The sequence below is a fragment of the Leuciscus leuciscus genome, assembly GCF_965113295.1.
Source record: "Leuciscus leuciscus genome assembly, chromosome: 22".
Taxonomy (NCBI): Eukaryota; Metazoa; Chordata; class Actinopteri; order Cypriniformes; family Leuciscidae; genus Leuciscus; species Leuciscus leuciscus.
In genome coordinates, this window is record NC_138746.1 from 16,849,071 (window position 1) to 16,865,231 (window position 16,161).

Here is a 16,161-nt window from a genome sequence, read left to right on the forward strand (position 1 = left end):
CCAAATTGATGTTGGCTTTCAAAGTCCTTTGAGGTTCTCACAGCAGAATAATGATATAACTCACGCGAACACTGATGAAAGCAGCAGAACATGAAAAGCCCATGACATTAATATTTCATATACTTTTTGCATTCCATTTTTGGTTGATTCTATCATTTGTATTTTTTAGATAAATTAGAGTAATGATATTTTATTGAGCGTTTCCTCCCCTTTAAAAAAATAAATAAAAAATTTCACATGCCATTGCAACCACACAGGCCTATGGTGAGAAACTACCAGACTATAATATATCGGAGCATACAGGTATATTTAGTTCCCTTTCAGTCGTTCACGTTCGACGTAGTCCCAATCAGTCGACACGTCGACTACGTCTCCGTTACCTCCTTCAGGGAACGAGGGTTAAGAGACGTTCCCTTTCAGTCGTTCACGTTCGACGTAGTCGATGTGTCGACTGATTGGGACTACGTCGAACGTGAACGACTGAAAGGGAACGAGGGTTACATACGTAACCGAGACGATCTTTGTAACATTGGTAAGTTAGCTAAAAGTATAAAGCTGAGTTAAACAGTTATTATTGACCTTAATTACCCTGTCAAACTCAGATGGTAAAAAGTTCACTTGTCACAAATTAAATCACAATCATTTGACTTATATTTGAGGGCTTGGGCTAGGGGTAGGAATTATTATTGTAATCGTCTTATTTCACGATTACAATAAATGTCATAATATAGTTATTTTTGTTATTTTATTTTATCTTTGTTATTGGTATTGATAAGAAGAACAATGATGCAAGTAACAAACAATAGGACAAATATAATAAAACAAAGATACAAATGAAATAAACATTTTTTAAAAGTTTTTCAGGTAGAGTAGGTCTATTTAATGTAGCATTCAAGTAAGAAATTATACAGAAATTGTATTAGAAATTGTTACTAAAGTAATCAAAATTCAAATCAAAAGTCTTCACTGTATGAATTAAATACACACTGATTCTTATTAAAGCTACTAAAGTTATTCAGTCAAGAGCAGTGAGTGATTTTCTTTTCTTTTGTTGTTTGGTTAACATTAATGGCAGCAACAGGTAATGCACAGATTGACACACATTGATCCTATTGACACACATCCGATTTTGTTTACATTCAAGTTATAACTGACTGCGTTTACGTGAATATTCGCCAATACAGGCTTTTTGACATAATTGTGTGTGTATTTGACCGTTGAAGTCTAATAAGTTGCAAAAGAGATCTGAATTCGAGATCACATGCTGTCTGAGAGGCAGCTTTCTGTGCGCGCTCTTCGGGGTCGGGTGTGTGATAGCGCATGAGTACTGCATTGAGACATTGGTTGACATTGACATCTGAAAACATCCTGTCTATGGAGAATAGTTAGTTCAAGGCTATACAGCACATTATAATTTGCTCCCATCTGGGAATCTTAGTGAAGTATGTCAGATTCTCATTTTAGCAACTGAGTGAGGTCCATTTGAAAAGTCATTCAACATAAACGTTTTCATTTGGTTGATTGATTTATAATGCTTGATACTTTTGAGACTTCCAAAGTATAATACTTCAAGTTCGATTCACATTGAGTTATTCACTTTATTTTTTTATAACAGTAGCTGCATTAGATATGATTACATTACAATCTGATAAATTCTGACTGCTGACATAGACTAGAATCAGTACCACTTTTGTCATGCTCTCTTATCTATTTCCATACAAGTGGAAAATTAAATCTTATTTCATGCTTAGTATTTAAGACCAAATATACTGCAAGAATGTAATAGACTGGGCAGTTTAAAATGACAAATCCCCGTTGGACACAATTATATTCACCATTGCCTTTGCCACATTAATTTTGAAGTGAGCTATATATCAGATTTTCCCAACATTATGGGCTTCATATAAACGAGATATGATTAAGAATAATTCAAGAGAGTAAAAAAAATGATATAATGGGTCAATTCAGTGCACATTTACTCGCTAGACTTTTTTTTTGCTAATAAACATCTCGTGGAGTGATATGTTCACATTCATTATCTGTAAACACTATTCGAGTTGCTGAGAGTAAATGGCTCTGATTGCACCCCACACACACCAACAGTTAAAGAGAGAATCCAGGAGTGAGTCTGTTATCTATTCTACTGAAAGTAAACAACCAAATACCGTGGCTGGCAAACCCACTCTTACTCTCCCCCCTTCACAATGTAGAAGAAGCTCATTAAAAATCAGTGCTTTCCCTCATTCCAGAACGCTGTGTCGGCTTGCACCTGTTATTCCGCCACTACATTTTTAATGAGGAAAAATGTTTCGAGCCTACACTGAAAATGGTTTTCCATTTAACCATTCATTGCCATTTCATTTAAAGGACAAGTTCGGTATTTTACACTTAAAGCCCTGTTTACAGATCGTATCTGATGAAATAGAACGGTTAAGATTAAAATTTGGACACATGCTCCTGTCCCGAGAATTTTAGGTTTATTTCGCTTTTGTGGACCTATTTTGCCAAACGCGTCACACCCGTGATTCTTCCGTTGAGAGCTTGAATAATAGACACTCCAGCCCAGTTGGTGGCGATAATGCACCTTTGCCAATTGCAAGCAAACCACGGGCATTTCATTGAATACACAGAAGAAGCAGAAGAAGAAGCGGCGGAGTAATACCGTAAAGGTGCTGCGGTCTCACAGCACGTCCTATTAAGTCAATGGAGTTGGACAAAAACTACGATAAAACCTGTTGGAATGCATCTTTTTCAGCGATTTTTGAGTGCACATATCAGTGAACACCCCTGACCACTCGGTGAGTTTCACGTCTTTGTAAACGAAAGTTTAATGTGTTTTTAGGACGGAATCTTCCAGTGCACATAGACAACCATTGTGGGGGTGGGGTGGGGGGGGGGGGGGGGGGGGGGGGGCGAGAATTTTAAACCTAAAATTCTCGGGACAGCAGCATGTGTCCAAATTTTAATCTTAACCGTTCTATTTCATCAGATATGATCTGTAAACAGGGCTTTAAGTGTAAAATACCGAACTTGTCCTTTAAGTGCATTTTTTTTTTTTTCATTCAGGGTGGGTGGAGGAAGCCAGTTCTTTGTGATTGCTTTAGATGTGTCTTTTTCTTAATTTATGACATTTTCTCTGTGGATTAAATGTTGAATGCATTAGTCTCTTTTTTAGACAGAACTCTGTCGAAGGCTTCGTTTGGCACCGCTAAGCAAGTTTGTGTTTGTCGCTGATGAACGTAGTTTAAAATAGCCTGGCAGTATGCAAATGCATCGCTATTTGGCTGTCAAATTGTCAGTGAGTGATCTCATCTGACTAGCCGAATGGATGTGCATCTGCAGAGAACCTCAGCGCTGGCCCGTCACAGCTCCAGTCCATCAAGATTACTCTTGGAGGTGGGAATGTCCTCACAACTGCCAGAGATAGCATATGGTCCATAATTACGGATAATGCAGTTTAAGATGATACACCCAAATACCCCATTAAGCTCTCAGCCATGATAAATCAGCATTCAGTGCTCTCAAATGCAAAACATTACGCTTTTTTTTGGAACTCAGTCGATGCATGTTTATGCACATCTGTGACCCTGGGTCATTGGGACATGGGTAAAAAAAAAATGTTTTTTGATGTATACGTCATCTGAAAGCTGAATAAATACTCTTCCTTGATGTATGGTTTGTTATGATATGACAATATTTGTCCGAGACACAACTATTTTAAAATCTGGAATCTGAGGGTGCAAAAGAATCGAAACATTGAGAAAATGGCCTTTAAAGTTGTCCATTTATGTACGTGATTGTGCTGCATTCACTCACAAAAATAAATGTTTTATATATTTACGGTAGGAAATTTACAAAATATCTTCATGGAACATGATCTTTACTTAATATCTTAATTTTTGGCATAAAAGAAAAATCGATAATTTTGACCCATACAATGTATTGTTGGCTATTGCCACAAATATACCCGTGCGATATGTAACTGGTTTTGTGATCCAGGGTCACAGCTTGTCACTCTCAGCCCGAACTGAGACTCAACAGGCTGGATTGTCTGAGGAGGAGGTTGCGGGCGTGCGGGACAGGGGAAATTGAGTGCGGTAGAATGGCTGTTGAGAAAAGCGAGTGAGGGCATTGCAGCAGAGTGTCTTGGCTATAGGCCAGGAGTGTAGGTGGGCTTTAATTGAGTGGTGAGAAACTGGCCTTTCATCATTCTGCTCCTGGGGTCTGGGCCTTTCTTGCTGAATTAGACTTTTTATCTGGAAAGTGCAGGTGCCGTGAGTGGCATACCCAGACTAATTTTCGGAGGCTTTGGTCCAGTTTGAGGCATGAAATGGGTCTTACAGCTCTTTTAACATGTCTTTTTCCTTCCAATATATGCAAAGGAATGAGTGCTATCTTACATTTCTGTCACTCTCTTGGCTGTTTCCTGCAGCCCCTGGGAGTTTGGGTACCAACACTGTGTTCTCTGAAGATCAAGCTGACTTACTAAAACTACAGAATTATAAAAGGCTTTTGCTCTGGGCATCCAGTTACAAATACAACAATGACAGTGTTATTTTTTGCCCCCTAAGACTACTCATCATTGATGAAGGTGGCATTTATTTGAAATGTACTTAAAAATTGTTTTATTTTTTTTTATGTCCAATTTAAGTGACTTGTTTTAAACCCCATTTAAGTGAATTTTGCCTCCAGCGGTAATGAGGAAGGATTAAGCCTAAAGAGCTCCGTAAATGTATGGAGGTAATATGAACTGTCAAGCCTGTATTCCCCTATAACCCCCAGCATTCGAGTCCTTCATTTCTTCCGTTCTCAAGCAGAGGAAGCCTTATTGACTGCTTCTAGTGTCAGGTTTGCTCATTTAAAGGCAGCACTTGCCTGCGCTGTTTTGTTCTCCCTCACTTTCAGAGCTGTCAGTTGGTTCCTTACAATCGGTTGGAGTGTTATTGACGCTGAAGAGGCCAGAAGATTGAACATTACTGACTGAAGCAGTTTTTCTGGGCACATTGGAGATAATTTGACACTCTAATTAGAAAAATCCAAATTTTCGTCTAATGTGTGTTATATCATTTCTGCACTGCCTATCTGCTTTTGGTCTGTCTACCATAGTTCTGCCCCAAACTATTAAAAAAATGCAATTTAATATATACAACAGCTAGTTCCAGTCCTCAATTTTGATTTTCTGAGTGCCGTTACACAAAAGTACTAATACTGACCAACATCTTATGAGTGAATCTATTCACAAAATAAGGTGAATAATAGATTCACTCATAAGATGAAAATCTAAATCGAGGACTGGAACTAGCTGTTGTATATATTCAATTATATTCACCAAGGATGATAACTATAACTATATAACTATTCACCCTATTTTGCAAAGCAAAGTTAGCTGTTTTCTGTGAATGTGCAAGACTTTTGATTCATTAGCCGCTTTAAGTTAATAACTAGAAGAACAACAAAGTGAAGTAAATGGTAAAACAATTTATGCTATGTTAATGTTATGTTAATACATTAAAATATTATGGAAAGAAATGCCAGTTTGCAATATCAAGCAGCATAAAGAGCTGTTTTGTACAGCTAAAAATAACTGGAAGTGGATGACACCAGAAGCATTGCACACAAGTTATAATATTAATCTGATGTTAAAAATAAGGTGAATAGGGTTATGCGCTCAACTGATTTGTTCAAAATTACAGATCATTCATTTAGGAATGAAACAGGTGACTGTCCTTATCAAGTCAATGAATCATTCACTCAACCGATTTGTTCAAACACTCTGAAATGAATGTATGTTCACTCAACAGTTAAAGGGATAGTTCACTTTCAAATTAAATTTTGATATGTTTTAGCTTACCTCAAGGGCATCCAAGATGTAGGTGTCTTTGTTTCCACAGTAGTTTCAATTTTGATATTTTTAGGTCAAACCGTTCTTGTCTGTCAGTCATATAATGCAGGTCTATGGTCACCACCTCAAAGAGCATGCACAGAGAAGTCCAAATTAAACAATTCCCCATCGTAAGTACACATTGATGGCCTAAGACACGAAACGAGCGGTTTGTGTGAGAAAACGAACAGTATTTATATCGTTTTTACCTCTTGTACACAACCACATCCAAGTGATCTGCTTGCGCAGACTAAGCCACAACGCGCGCACATGTCACACACCAGGAAGAGCGCGTCCTCAGATCACTTGGACGTGGTCTTAGGCCATCAATGTGTACTTACGATGGGGAATTGTTTAATTTGGACTCTGTGCATGCTCTTTGAGGTGGTGACCATAGACCTGCATTATATGACTGACAGACAAGAACGGTTTGACCTATATCAAAATTGAAACTACTGCGGAAACAAAGACACCTACATCTTGGATTCCCTTGAGGTAAGCTAAAACATACCAAAATTTAATTTCAAAGTGAACTATCCCTTTAATTTGACTGTGGCTTAAATTGGAATTGTGTCTGAATTAAGGCCCGTTCACACCAAGGATGATCACTATAACGTACTCCAGTCCAAGCACTTGCGATACTTCTCATAGGAAGGACAAATGGATTTGCAACGCTTGCTTTGTTGGGTCCAGTGTAGTCTCGCATAGCCAGACCTTCAGACTGACGGCAGAAGGTCTGGACTCTATCGCAGCATTTCTTGGCCAAGGACCGCCCAAGAGGACGTTTGACTGACATGTAACACAACCAATCACAGTTTGTTTTGTACCGCGTCATATTTAGGGGCGTGACAATATAATGTTGATGTCCCTACAATAACAGACCGGCGTGCATCTAATAAATTATTCATTCAAGAACCTTGTGCAAGTTTACTGCATCAATGGAGCCGCGAACTTCACATACTTTTGAAAATACAGCGTTTAGTTGATCGTGGTAAGCGCTCATTGTCTCAGTTGTAAAAACAACGGCTTTCTTCTTCCACGAGGGGTTTTGGCGTCATGACATTTGTTTCCCGGCGGACCGAAAATAAACGCGACACTCGCGCCCCCCGGAAATCCGATAAAATTCAACCAATCAGATGACGACTTCGACATTCCTGAAGTGTTTCCAGTTAAGTGTACCATATGCATCAGACGTTTAGCCAACGTTCCGTGGGCGTGACGTCTGAGGCTGAGACTAGGTCCAGTGTAGACAGGTTCTAGCAGCAACGGTTGTGTACGGTGTAGACATAGGGCCCTATTTTAACGGCGCAAATGCACTTAGGCCGTGTCCGAATCCACTTTTGCTAGTTTAACGACAGGACAAATGGTCGGCGCGCCCAGCACATGGTCTAAAAAGGTTGTCCCTATTCTCTTAAAGCTACAATATGTAATGTTTTTCGCTGCTAGGGGTCGCTAACCTCTTACAATAACAAAGGCGTAGATTGATGACGCAGTGAATAATCGGAATTATGGAACTTGTCGTCATGCCGATAGATCTAACAAAGTTTATGGGAAATAATTTTTATGGATGAGTGAATACATTCATGTTTTTTAACAAGACTTTGGTATGAACCAGGTCGTGATCGGTAATGAGAGACAGATATCAGCGCCACGCACTAGTCCCGCGGATAAAAAGTAATGAGGACATTTCATTCTGAACTACCCGCAAGTGCTGAATTACTACTCAATCTGGTCAGTTTATGTAACAAATTAAAATTGTGAGGTAACGCTGCGCTGTTTCACTTGGTCTACTACACTATAATACTAAACTGCATTTGAGTGTGTTAAAAATTATAATGTTATTCTATGTGTTAGTTTGTTGGCTGTATGAGATTAGCAGTAAGCTAGATCAACATTAGAAAAACATACTGATCATATTCTAACATTTCATCATTTTGAGCTATATAAAATTCATTCGTTTTATGTACATTTGCTCACCTGTCTAATAAAAATGCAAGAGCGGTGTCTCTGTCAAGTCGTGAAGCTCTGTCAAGTCGAAGTTTGTCGTGGACCCGGAGATCTCGGCATCTCGAAAACACCACACCGATATTGATCCTCATTTTATTTCTCCTTTTGTCCCAAAGTCTGCTTGCCATGGTCCATAATGTTTGAACGGATACATTACTCATTGAACTAATTGCATTACTCATTACATTAATTGCATTACTCATTACAAATGTATATATAGTAAAGAGTACATATACTTATTTAAAAAAAGTAGAGAGGAAATGTTGCTAATATCTTTGATACTCTGTCAAAGTACAAGTAACCAAAAAGATGGTGTAGCAGCTAATTACATTTTCTCAAATACTTTTCATCACACTTTACTCAATATTATCTTCTTGTTTATTGAACTGTTGTTTAATACTTGAGCACTTCATTTTGTTCCAACCTGGGGCACAAGTTGGCAAACTATGATTTATCATGAGTTATGTGTAAATTGCTGAAATTGTTAAAATGATAATGTGATCTCATTGTCCATCTGTGTGTTATCCATTATAGAGTATTACAGTGCTGCAGATCTGCTGGGCATTTGTGCTAGATGGATCACTTCATCTGTTTACAATGAGTCAGGCGTCACAAAGTCAAATTGTTAAATGTCTCATGCATCAAAGTGCACATGGTAACCTCTTATGTGTCTCAATAAAGATAACTGTAATAAAAGTCATCATGAAGCATTCACCCTCAGTTATATGTTTTCACTTAAATGCATGAGTCAGTGACAAATACTCTTAGGGCATTCTCACTGAAAAATCAGCACTCTCTTTGGAGTTCTTTCCTGGAGGATCTGCCTGCTGCTCTACAAAAACCCTTACAGAATGGCAGGCCAGAGTTTTTTCTACACGTGGAAAGCAAGGATGTTCACAGTCGAGAGAGAGCGATGGGTTGTTAGCGAAGCTTTTGATGTTCCCATGTGCGGTTAATCTGAAAAGCCCAGTCGGAAAAGGCCCTGTGCATAAATCAAGTGGGAGGCTTGTACTTGCCTGTCAGCTATAGCCATGGTGTGACAGTGAAAACATAGTTTGGAAGCTTCCGATATAATACAGTATCTGTTTTTCCCTTTTTTTTTTTTAGCTTGTGGAACACGACCGATTAGATTCCGAGTCAAAGGAATAGATGTGTGGGCCCTCAGCTTCATGCACTGCCTGGGGTGTTTATGAACTGTAAGGAGCCTGCGTGATTGCCAGCAACACTGGGATGTGATGAATATGTGGGTGTGAGGCCATTGTGAGGTCCATCCGGCTTTAATCAATTAAGGACGGCTGCTTCTCTGTGCGCCTCCAACAAGGAGTCGTTTTGAGCATTCCAAACTTGTCAAAGCAAATCTCTAGTATGTGTGGAAACAGAAAAGGCAAAATAGAGACAGCCAAACTTGAATCCCCTTAAGGTTACAAGGCATGACATGAAATTAAAGAGACAACAAGGTGAGAGGTCACACGCTGAAAGCAGCTTGCCAGGCAAAATAGGCTGGCTCCTAAAATGAAATATAGTAGAATGACTTTTTCAATCACGATGAAGATTGTTGTTCAGAAGTGCTTCAGCTCACTGAGTGTATAATTTATTACTTATTATATCATGTAATATTTATTCTGTTTGCCGTGGGACTCAAAAGGCATTTTCTCAGGATAGTCCTATGTTATGACTAACAACAGAACCATAAAATACACCAAAAATGCAACATAAATTCAAAAAAGTATTTGTGTGCTGTAATCCAGATCTTTAGAATCCATAAGATTGTGTGGAACAGACCCAAATTCCAGCCTTTATTCTGCGATCTTCATCTCTATTCTCAGCAGCGACATTAAACGTCAAATCCCACTTTCCTTATAAATAAATAGAAAATGCTGCCTCAATAAGCTTTACGACATGTTTTATGGCAGTCAAACGCTTATGGGCTCCCCTCTGGTTCGTCACAGATTGCAACATGCCGTGTTTTGGGAGATGTGTGTTTGAATGTGAAATGTGCGCTTTCTCATAGTGGATCGGGATTTTCGGTGAATAATAACGCTATGTTAACTCATAGCTTAATGTATTAAGACAGCGTGATTAAAACATACAATTCAGTGAACTTATTGATGATGCATAATATATAGACAATCAGATGAGCCCATAACATGAACGTAACCCACTAAATTGCATGCAAAGGGGTTTCTTTATAATAGTTTCTGTGGTAAAATACTTAACTTGAAACTGTTGCATTCAGATTCTGGGTTCATTTTCTTGCCATATAGCATGCTTCATTATACTGAATTTGGTCCTCCATTATCATTGTTTTAATAAATTACACATTTTCTTTATAATGGTTTGCTGTGGGATAACACTTAACGTGCATAATATCAAATGCATCATCAATAAGGTGCATACTGAATTTGCTCTTTTAACATCATAACTATATTAGTACTTAGTAGCTTATTTTAAAAGCTGATTAAAATAACAGTTGGACAGTGGAGGAAGGCATTGTTTTGCCTTCCAGGTGGGCGTTTATATAAGGTTGACATCACGTGAAAAATATGAATTCAAAGGTAAATACGTTGGATTTGTGTTCCCTGATGCCTTTATGCCGTGTTTCTGTCGCAGATGTTTTCATAGCAGCAGCAACAGAGGAGCACAATAGTGCATATGGCATGTAACTGTCAAGTATGAGTGAAAAAGACAGATCCAGTTCACCCGCCAACTGCTGCTTGAACACGCACGCCCACGCATGTGTGTATCACTTTTTATCTTCTTCTCATGTGCCAATCAAATGCTTGTATGTCATACAAACAAACAAGCACAGGTGTTATCAGGGCCTCCAAATCGAAGATGAATTTACAAAGTGCATTTTCAGACATGCCCGATAACATTTCAGACATATGAGGAATAAAAGAGCTGTCAGTCAACACAGGAGGGGTTGATGCGTTCAGTGGTGTTTTTGATGAGACCAAGATCCTCTGAGGGATGGTCCTGGCAGCCTTCACTCAAAGCAGGCCAAATATGAGCTGACTCGGATGCAGGAGAGGCTCATCTGTGGAAGACTGCTTCCTAGATTGTCTCAAGTGCTGCTGACTCTAAAATGTCTTTATGCTTTCAATTCAAAGACAACAAATTGTTGGGTTTACGCATCCACATGTGGTCAAGTTTTGGATGACATTTGAGCTGTTAATAATAATTATTCATAATATGAACATGTCCTTTGTTAAGGAAAGTACGTAATTTCCCCCTCGTACTCTTCCCTTCTTCCATTCGATAGTGAGACAGATAACCTCGCCCCAAATGCAAACCATCGGTTGAGCCACTGTTACTTATTGTTGTTTCTGCATATAGAATGCAAGAGTCTGGTTCTGGAATGAAAAATCCCATTCATTTTCTCTATAGGGGAATTCATTTTGAACAACAACTTATGTAAGGGATAATGTAGAGCGAGGCGGTTGTTATAGCGAATATAACATTCGCTATTCGCTATAACAACCGCCTCGATCTACATTATCCCACTTATTACATGGCTACCTACCAAATAAATCAAGAATTTGACACAAAATATTGATTTAAAAAGGAGTTTATTGATTTAAAAACGATTGTATTGCTTCCGTTAAAGAAAATAGTCCGTTCCGTCTCTACGGTTAGAATCCTGCGTCCATAGCAACGCTCTGTTTTTCATGGCAACGGTGTGTTATACTTAGCAGCGGTCTGTTACCAAGAAATAACAGACCGCATTCTACATTAGAATTCAACCAAGCCATGTAATAAAAACCTTTAAAGACAGACTTACTGTCAGCTACGAAGTTGGTATATGGTTTTGTTGAAGCTATCAGTCCTCAGTATAAGAGTGGAATTCCTGATGAAAAACTACATTATGATTCTACAGATAAATTAAGGTACTTAAATATTTGTATGCATATTGTTAGGGGAGATACAGTTAAAGACCCAAGGACCAGATATGATTAATTAAGACCAGGAGTTAGAAGTGCAGTCAATTTAAGACAAGAGTCAGAATTATAATAAATTAAAGAATTGTTTTACTGAAGATAGTTTGCAGTTTCATCAGGCAGAAGTCAGCTTGAAGAGCAAGGAGTTTGCAGGCCATGCTCTGCATTTACAAAGATCACAGCAGTTATAGGAACTGAGTTAGGAACGAGTGGCCCTCCGAGGTCACAAATGTGTGTCTAGGCACCAGCATGTCGAAGAAAACAAATCAGTCAATCTCCAATAATGCCACTTGTTCCTTAACCTGTAACCAAGAATACTAACACACACACACACAGCTTCTTCAAGGTTGAATTTGGTCGGGCTCTAACTATAAACAGGAGACTCTTCCCAAATCATCCAGATAACATGTTCTTTCTCTCAGTGAGAGGACACTCTAATATAGAACAGTAAAGTAAATGTTTTAACTAAGAAATGGCCACTTAAACTATTGGTTCCAATGACCCTTGTGACCTTTAGTTGTCATGGTGAGCTAGAAGAACAGATATATGTTTAAACACATGTTGAAGACCTTTCTCAAACAAAACGTGTCCATTTTTTATCTCTGGAAGCCGCAAAAAAATACTTTTGGAACCAAGGCTGCTGAAAAGTGGCACACTGTTGCACTCTATAAGCTAGAAGAATTCTCAAGTTTTTTAAGCTTTTAAGAAATTTCGATGATGGTGATGTGTTGTGATGATGGTTACATAAAATTAGATGACGATGATATGTTGTGGCAATATTTATGTTAGCCGTGGCAATATTTCTCTGCTCTGATTCATCCTTGCATCTTTTCAGCGAGGGGGAACACATTGATGTGACACAGAATTTTCCACATACTTCACGCTCACTGAGTGTACAACTCTCTTCTCTCAAAAGTGCATATCTAAAGAATTTACGGTTGTGTTTGAATGGGTGGTTCCTTCAATTTGCATAAACTAAAGATACAAAATATATTCAAGAGGTTTTACCACTCTGTTCATTAGATGTTTACTGATTATGGACATCTAATGTCTCAGTACACCACACAGTATTTCCCTTGCCTAGGAAGCATAAACAGACTTAAATTATTAAATAGATTTAGCCATAATGTATTTCATCAAAAACCCTATTAAATAATTGTGTAACTTCTATTTAATGAAAATGCAATTTTTTTTTAATAGTCTACAGGAGTGATAAATTGTATGTATTGCCACTTGACATATTAACATTTGCTACAGTACAGAAAAGTTATTTATTGCGATGTTTTAGCTGACAAAGCCAAATTCAATCAATATGCCATTTCTCCTCCTGTTTACACCTACAACTGCAAAGATAAATGACTGCTGATGACACTAATAATCTTGTGAACTTTACAAAAAAGGTTGTTATTATTATTAGTCAGGGTGTTGAAAGTGTTATGAGCACCATGTGTATAATTATCTTAAAGCAACTGCCTCTTTTAAAAAGACACATGTGGGAATATAATGGAATATCACAGCAAATAGATGTTTTTTTAGCAGTTGGATCCTGTCTTGTTTTCTTGATAGCTGCTCCTTAGAGATGCATCGCTCTCCTCTAACTGTCTCCTTCTCTTTTGTCTTTGATTCATCCTTCTCACATTTCACCAGGAAGTGGAGGTCAGTAGTGCTGTATCATGACTTTGCTTGTGTTTGATGTCTCTTTTAAATTGCTTAATCTAATATTCTCCATCAAAGCCGTAACCTACTTTTTATGCAGTCTAAGTTGCTTATGCATTTTTGCTTTACAATTCATTCAAGCTTTCACCTTTTTTTTGTCTTGTTTATCTTCAAGTTCCATCCCTCCTTTTTCCATTAGTGCTTTTCCACTGCTTTTCACAATTAAAACATCTTAGTATTGTACGTTTAAGTTAATGGTTAATGATAGATACACAGTGATAGAAGTATTATTTTTGACTAAAGGCTTGAAGTTCATTCTGTGCAGCACATTTGACTGTTTGATTTCTTTGTTTCTGTCAGGATGATTACATCAGATCATGGGATGAAAATCAAAGCTCAAATGAAAGTAAGTCATATTTAATATTACTAATAGCATCACATTATTACATTTTATAGAGCGGTCTTTTAGCCATTCAAATTAAGTGCCCAAATCACATGACGTGCCAAACAATGGCCTAGTTTATTTTTAAATGGAGCTTCATTTTACATTAGGTTAAATGTTCAGACTAGATTTGCATTCATAGCATTTATTGAGGAATTAATGCTAGTTTTATGATTTGTTTCTGTGTAAATAAAGTATGCATTTTCATGATGCTCTGCATTCAGCATGCATATAATTTGAGGAGAGAAGAAAGAGTATTCAGTATGCAAATATTACATTGACGTCATCGCTGTTCGATTTTGACTAGATTAGAACACTTAGCACATTTCAAACTTTAGATTTTCAAAGTTTATTTAAAATTTGTTTTGTTTGAAAAAATCTAAATTGTCTCGAATTGTCTTGAGTTTGATTTCAGACTGCGTTTTTAGCTCTTTGGTCTGAATTAATTCAGTCAGAAATGTAATATTGAGTGTTTTAAAACAAATCCCTAACAGTGTTGTGCAACCATTGTAATTATAATTCAATGGTGCGGTTAGTCTTGACTGTAGTCTGCGTATGTTTGTCACAGCAGACAGCCCTACTTTTCGTCCCGGCTGCCAAACACTAATTGCTTACACAAGAGATGAGGTCATCTCCTCGTTGTGCTGGTGTAGAGAGACTGCCCGGACACATTTGAACATTATGTCTTGATTTTTCAGTTGAAGCGAAGTCCTCAGAATGAAGGAGTCCATTAGCAAATATCTCAGGATGTAATTAATGGATAATTGCTAGTTCCACAGAAGACCCAGTAAGAGCCCCGGAGGCTTGATTTAGCACTGACTGACACTGGCTTTGTTCCTTCAAAGCACAAATCCACTTAAGCTTCATATGTCCAAGAACAGAGGTCCATGAACCCGATGGTCCATTTTTTGAGTTGGCACTAAAGCTACTTGTGCAGCCGTCTCTACACCCACTTCACATCTTTTGTTTGAAACTCATTAATTGTACTCATTCTCTGTGACAATTTGGGAATTATTGTCAGATCCATTTGTCAAAGGTTAGAGAGCAACATAAAATGCTTACTAAATAAATAACAGTTTGTATTTGTGATATTATTGATTTGACACTTTCAAACCAAACCCAACTAAATGTATTTATCACATATATAACATTTACATTTATTCATTTAGCTGACGCTTTTATCCAAAGCGACTTACAATTGCTATATATGTCAGAGGTCGCACGCCTCTGGAGCAACTAGGGGTTAAGTGTCTTGCTCAGGGACACATTGGTGTCTCACAGTGGATTCGAACCCGGGTCTCTCACACCAAAGGCATGTGTCTTATCCATAGCGCCACTACCACCCATATAAGTGTCCGTATGCTGTAATAATAAAAAAATTCAGTAGAAATACGGAACTAAGGTATTAATTATCCTATTAAGTTTACAGAGATTTCCTTTAAACTCTAAAAATACACAATGCAATGCTTAATTCAAAATACGGATACAACCTGTGAAAAATCAATATGAAAAATTCATTTTTCAGACTTTTCTTAGAATGTACACACATTAAGTATATGCACTCATAATCTTTTTTTTTTTTAAATGGACTAAATAGAACCTATTCATCTTGCCGCATTGAACGCATTTTGTCTCCTTTATGAGATCATTAATGAGGCAGTGGTAAAAGAGATTTGTTCCAGCCCTCAATGCCCCAAGAAATATGATCTTTCCACTTAAAAAGCATTCAATGCATGCACCAGTCCAATATAGACCAATAAGAGAAAAACAAGGAACAGCTCACTCATCTTATAGTGTCACAATCACTTTTATTTAATAAAGAACTGCAATTTGAAGGGATTTTAAAAGTAAAAAGAAATCCATTTAAAATATTTTAAAGCCAACCAGTTTTAAGAGTGTTAAAATACACCCTTTTTGTGGAATGATAGGAATTATATTAGATAAATCTGTAGTGTAGAAGAAATGTCGAAAAGTAACAATTATTTACTTTACGTTTGCATTTAATTGGCCTTGTAAGATTTTATTTATAGTCTGGTATTTCACGAGCATCTGCTCTCCATGTTCGATTTCCAGGCAGTAGACAGCTAACAGATACCAAAGCAACCGAAATTCCCAAAGAGCCTTATTTACACTGGCTTATTTGAAGGTGGCGGTGGTCCTTACCTTTTTAATGAGGAAAAAATTTGCATTTTACAAGTTATCAACACAGCGGTTGTCACACAACTTTCAGGATAAAT

The 16,161-nt window shown here is 37.7% G+C and overlaps 1 protein-coding gene across 1 annotated transcript in view; it reads left to right on the forward strand.

Annotated features, from left to right (window-relative positions):
* The window catches only part of spock2 (SPARC (osteonectin), cwcv and kazal like domains proteoglycan 2), a 35,741-nt gene that overhangs the window by 2,618 nt on the left and 16,962 nt on the right, over window positions 1–16,161 (forward strand). The window contains exon 2 of the mRNA XM_082153070.1: window positions 13,843–13,888. Coding sequence (XP_082009196.1) covers window positions 13,843–13,888 — 46 coding nt within the window. The remainder of the gene's footprint in view (window positions 1–13,842; window positions 13,889–16,161) is intronic.